The sequence below is a fragment of the Xiphias gladius genome, chromosome 23 (assembly GCF_016859285.1).
Source record: "Xiphias gladius isolate SHS-SW01 ecotype Sanya breed wild chromosome 23, ASM1685928v1, whole genome shotgun sequence".
Classification (NCBI taxonomy): Eukaryota; Metazoa; Chordata; class Actinopteri; order Istiophoriformes; family Xiphiidae; genus Xiphias; species Xiphias gladius.
Genome location: NC_053422.1, coordinates 30,038,501 through 30,042,455, shown reverse-complemented (window position 1 = coordinate 30,042,455; position 3,955 = coordinate 30,038,501). Strand labels below are relative to the sequence as shown.

General features: G+C 38.3%; 1 protein-coding gene across 3 annotated transcripts in view; it reads left to right on the top strand.

Annotated features, from left to right (window-relative positions):
• Nucleotides 1–3,285: 3,285 nt before the first annotated feature.
• LOC120785482 overlaps nucleotides 3,286–3,955 on the top strand; it is a 7,711-nt gene continuing 7,041 nt past the window's right edge. Inside the window, exon 1 of one of the 3 annotated variants that reach the window (XM_040120238.1) lies at nucleotides 3,286–3,587. In XM_040120238.1, the coding sequence (XP_039976172.1) occupies nucleotides 3,562–3,587 (26 nt within the window). In that variant the 5' untranslated portion in view covers nucleotides 3,286–3,561. Of the gene's footprint in view, nucleotides 3,593–3,955 lie in introns of all 3 variants that reach the window. The other 2 variants (XM_040120239.1, XM_040120240.1) reach the window with 2 other exon arrangements.

Genomic DNA, 3,955 nt, shown 5'->3' with positions numbered 1-3,955 from the left:
TAATCTTAGACCACAGGACACAGACCTGTTGTCAGTACAGAGGGAGATGGCAAAGAAAACTTTCATATTTTCTACTCCAGACACTTGGAATAGTTTGCAGAGGGAAATTAAATTCACTGATTCGGTATCCCGGATTGAATTCAAGTCTAATATAAACTCTATGGTGAATGATTCCTTTACTAATTATCTCTGATATAAGTTCATTTTTCTTAATATTAATAATCGTTTTGTAACTTTCACCATTCTTTGCTTATTTGAGCCTTCATACATTGTCACTTTGTTTTTAGTGTTGTTTATTTGTGTGCCTGATGTTGCGTTGCCCTGTCACAGTCTAAGCTATGACTCAAGTTTTTCCCTTCTGTTTTTAGTGGTTTCCTTCTCCCTGAGTTTTCTGTCTTCCCCTGTCTATATGTCTGTGTGTGTATATGTGTCTGGGTCTCGGGCATGGCGCTCCTCCCTCTCTCTCTCTCTCTTGGCCACCTGGTGCCAAGCACCTGCAGTCCATCAGCTCATCAAAGTCAGCGGTATATATTCCCACGTCCTGCAGCCACTCTTAGATGCCTGATTGTTGTTTTCATCAGTTCAGTAATTATGTGCAGGCTGCTTAGAACTAAAATTCCAAGTTTTGCGCCAGTGTTTTTTCCTCATGGTAACCTTAGTCTCCTTGTGCTCAGTATCACTACTCACCTGCTTGCCAGAGTGGCAGACTCCAGACCTCCTGCTTGCCTTGCCAGTCTCCAGCCCTCCAAAACCCTACCTGACTGCTTCTCATCAACTCATTCCCTGGCTTCCCAAGACTGCTGCATTCCCTGCTCCCCACACTGCTTCTTGTCCGCCTGCTGCCTGCTTCCCTCTGCCTCTTGTCCAAAACACCCGACTCATCCCTCTAGATATCACTGCTGAGCCAAGTGATTAAAATCCCTCTTGTTAATTTGAACTCTGAGTTTGTGTCCTGCGTTTGGGTTCCTCTGTTGATGTTGCTAACCTCAATCGAATTTACCTTGTTAAATAAAGGTTATATTATGTACACTACATGATATGACTATGAATCCTATTGAGATAAACAAAATCATTGAAAATTTTACTCCAGTTTATACCCTTCTGAATCATTAACAGATTCTTCAGATAACATTTTTTTTTTTAACAATTTGGAAATATCCTCTCACTTAACTGCTCTCAGAGAGAAAAGGTTGAAAATCCATTGCAGCTGGAGGAAATTAGTCATTTCTTTAAGATAATGCAATATGGTAAGGCTCCTGGTCCAGATGGCTATCCAGTAGAATTTCATAATGGATTCTCTAATAGGTAAATTCATCTCCTTCCTTTAAATGTACAAGGAATCTCTGGCCCAGGAAGCTCTGCCACAGTCACTTGGAATAAAATAATTTATCCTCATACTTAAACCATAAAAAGACCTGAATGAATGCAGATCATATCACCCAATTTTGCCTCCAAATGTAGATGCTATAATATAAGCTAAAGCACTTGTCTCCAGTTTAAAAGGCATATTTTCTTGTATAATCTCAACAGACCAAACTGGTTTTATTACAGGTGGTCGCTCCTTTCCAACATTGACAGACTTCTTAATGTTATCAGCTCCCCTGTATCCACTGAGATACCTGAACCTGTTATCTCTCTGGATGCAGAGGAAGCATTTGATGGGGTGGAAATGAGATACTTAATTTAAAGCACTAAAAAGATCTGGGTACAGACCTCAGCTCATTGCATTGATCAAGCTTTTATATTCTTCACCCAAGGCATCTGTAGTAAGTAATAAATTGCACTCTTTATTCTTTCCACTGTCAAGAGGGACTTGACAGGGATGCCCATTGAGCCCCCTTTTATTTTTTATACTGGCAATAGAACCGCTTTCCATAGCACTTAGAACAACCAACTCTATATTTGGGATTAGAAGATTACAGTCAGAACATATACCCTTCTCTCTGGGCAGATGAGCTGCTTCTCTATATTTTAGACCCCATAGTATGTGTTCCTGTCATTATACATTTATTATGTAAATCTGGGGCTTTCTCAGGATAAAAAGTAAACTGGACTAGAAGTTAGAATAAGGAAAGCATTTATTCAAAGGCAACGATCCCTAGGTGAGTTAGCACTCTCAAATATTATGTTTTATTAATGGGTCACTGACACACAAAAACAATGTTATTGGTTTTATTACCCAGAGATTTATTGGTGCCACATGGAGGGTAGATCCTGGGCTCACAATTTTGTTTACAGTTTGTCTTGAGAGCTTTTTCAGTTCTAGGACCAAAATGTAATAATCACCTTTTTGAATCTGCAAGGTAAGACTCTGTGTTTTTAATGTGGCAAAAACAAGCAGCAACATTCAAAAGACTTATATATTGATGGATTTTTTTCCAGTTTCAGTGACTTGTCAAGTAAATTTAATTTTAATTAATTTCATTATTTTCAGAAATGCCTTGAAGAGAGTAAATGAAAGTAGTTCTTCTCCGCGCTTTAGTCATACTCACTTCATGGTCCTACATTGTATTCAGTTATCAAAAAGCAAAATTTTTAAGATTGTTTCTTAGACGTAAATAAAATGTGGATAAGATGTGGCTGATATACAGTATATAACAGATGCAACGGTAATCCAGCAAACTTGGTTCATATATTTTGCTCCTGCCCTCGTCTCTTTAGTTTTTGGAATACTATCTGCAAGTTTCTCATATCTAATCTGTGAAGCCTTAGTAAATGATTGTTTAACATGAATAAAGCCATTACAGTTTATAATAATACAGCTAATACAGCTAATAAATCTTTTACAAGAGGTGTCTTACCAGAATGTGGTACCCAACTTTTACACCCTTTTCTGCCTTTGTTTTTTCTATGTGTAAAGCAAAAGCTTGTAATGCATTTGAGACATGAGGCATTTTTGTTTAAAATGACCCCCTTTTTTACTTTGTGTGTAAAACTGTATGCGTTTTGCAAATACATTTAAGGTTTTACTGTGCCTCTTTCATCTTCTTTACACTTCGGCGCACTGCTACATAAGAAAACACAAACAAATAGACAAGAGGCAAGCGCATAAAATTTCCAATGTAATAAATACATAAATAAAACAAATACATTGGAAATATCATACGTGATTTAACTCTACCCCGGGTGAGTTTGTGTGTGTGTGTCTGTGTGTGTTTGTGTGTGTCTGTGTGTGTGTGTGCTCAAGATGCCTCCTCCGTCCTCCGTAACAACGTAACAACCGGGGACGCCGTTTGCTGATTGGCTGCTGCTTTATCTTGTGTTTTCAGGCCTCGTTAGCAGATGCTATTTTAAACCGCACTTCCTTCGTTAGTAGTGGATTAACAAGTCCGTTTTAGGAAGAGCCCAAGACAATAACAAGATTCAGTCAAGCGGTGAGTTTGATAAACATGAAAAGCAGACCCGGAGGAAAAAAAAGTTGCCGCTCGGTGGGCTAAGCGTGCTACTGCTTTGTTGAGAAGAGCTCTTTTGTGGGATTGACACTGACCGGGTGAGAAGGAACCAGTTTCCTTCAAGAAAGTCAAGTCATTGCCTAAGCAGGTCTGCCAGGATGCATCAGGGATGGACGTTTGGACGCCATTTCTGATGTTGAGTAAGAATAATGTCTTGACATTGAGAAAATGAGTTTCAGGAGCACCTGCTTTAAGAAAAACTTCCTTGCAAAATGAATGTAGTCTCTTCTGAAGTATTCAGACCGTTTACTGAATTAAAAGTAGTACTGCAACAATATAAAACTAATACACCATAACAAGTACAAGTCTTATATTCAAATATTCCTTAAATAAAGGCACTATACACACATACCATCAAATGGCTCCTGTGAGTGTTAAATTTGATTATGTATTTATGCATGAATGTGGAAGTAGCATTTAACTGTGTGTCAAGGTAAAGCTCATCAGAACTACTTCATAAAGTTTGAAAGTTTAATCCTTAACAATGCATCATAGTTTAGAAA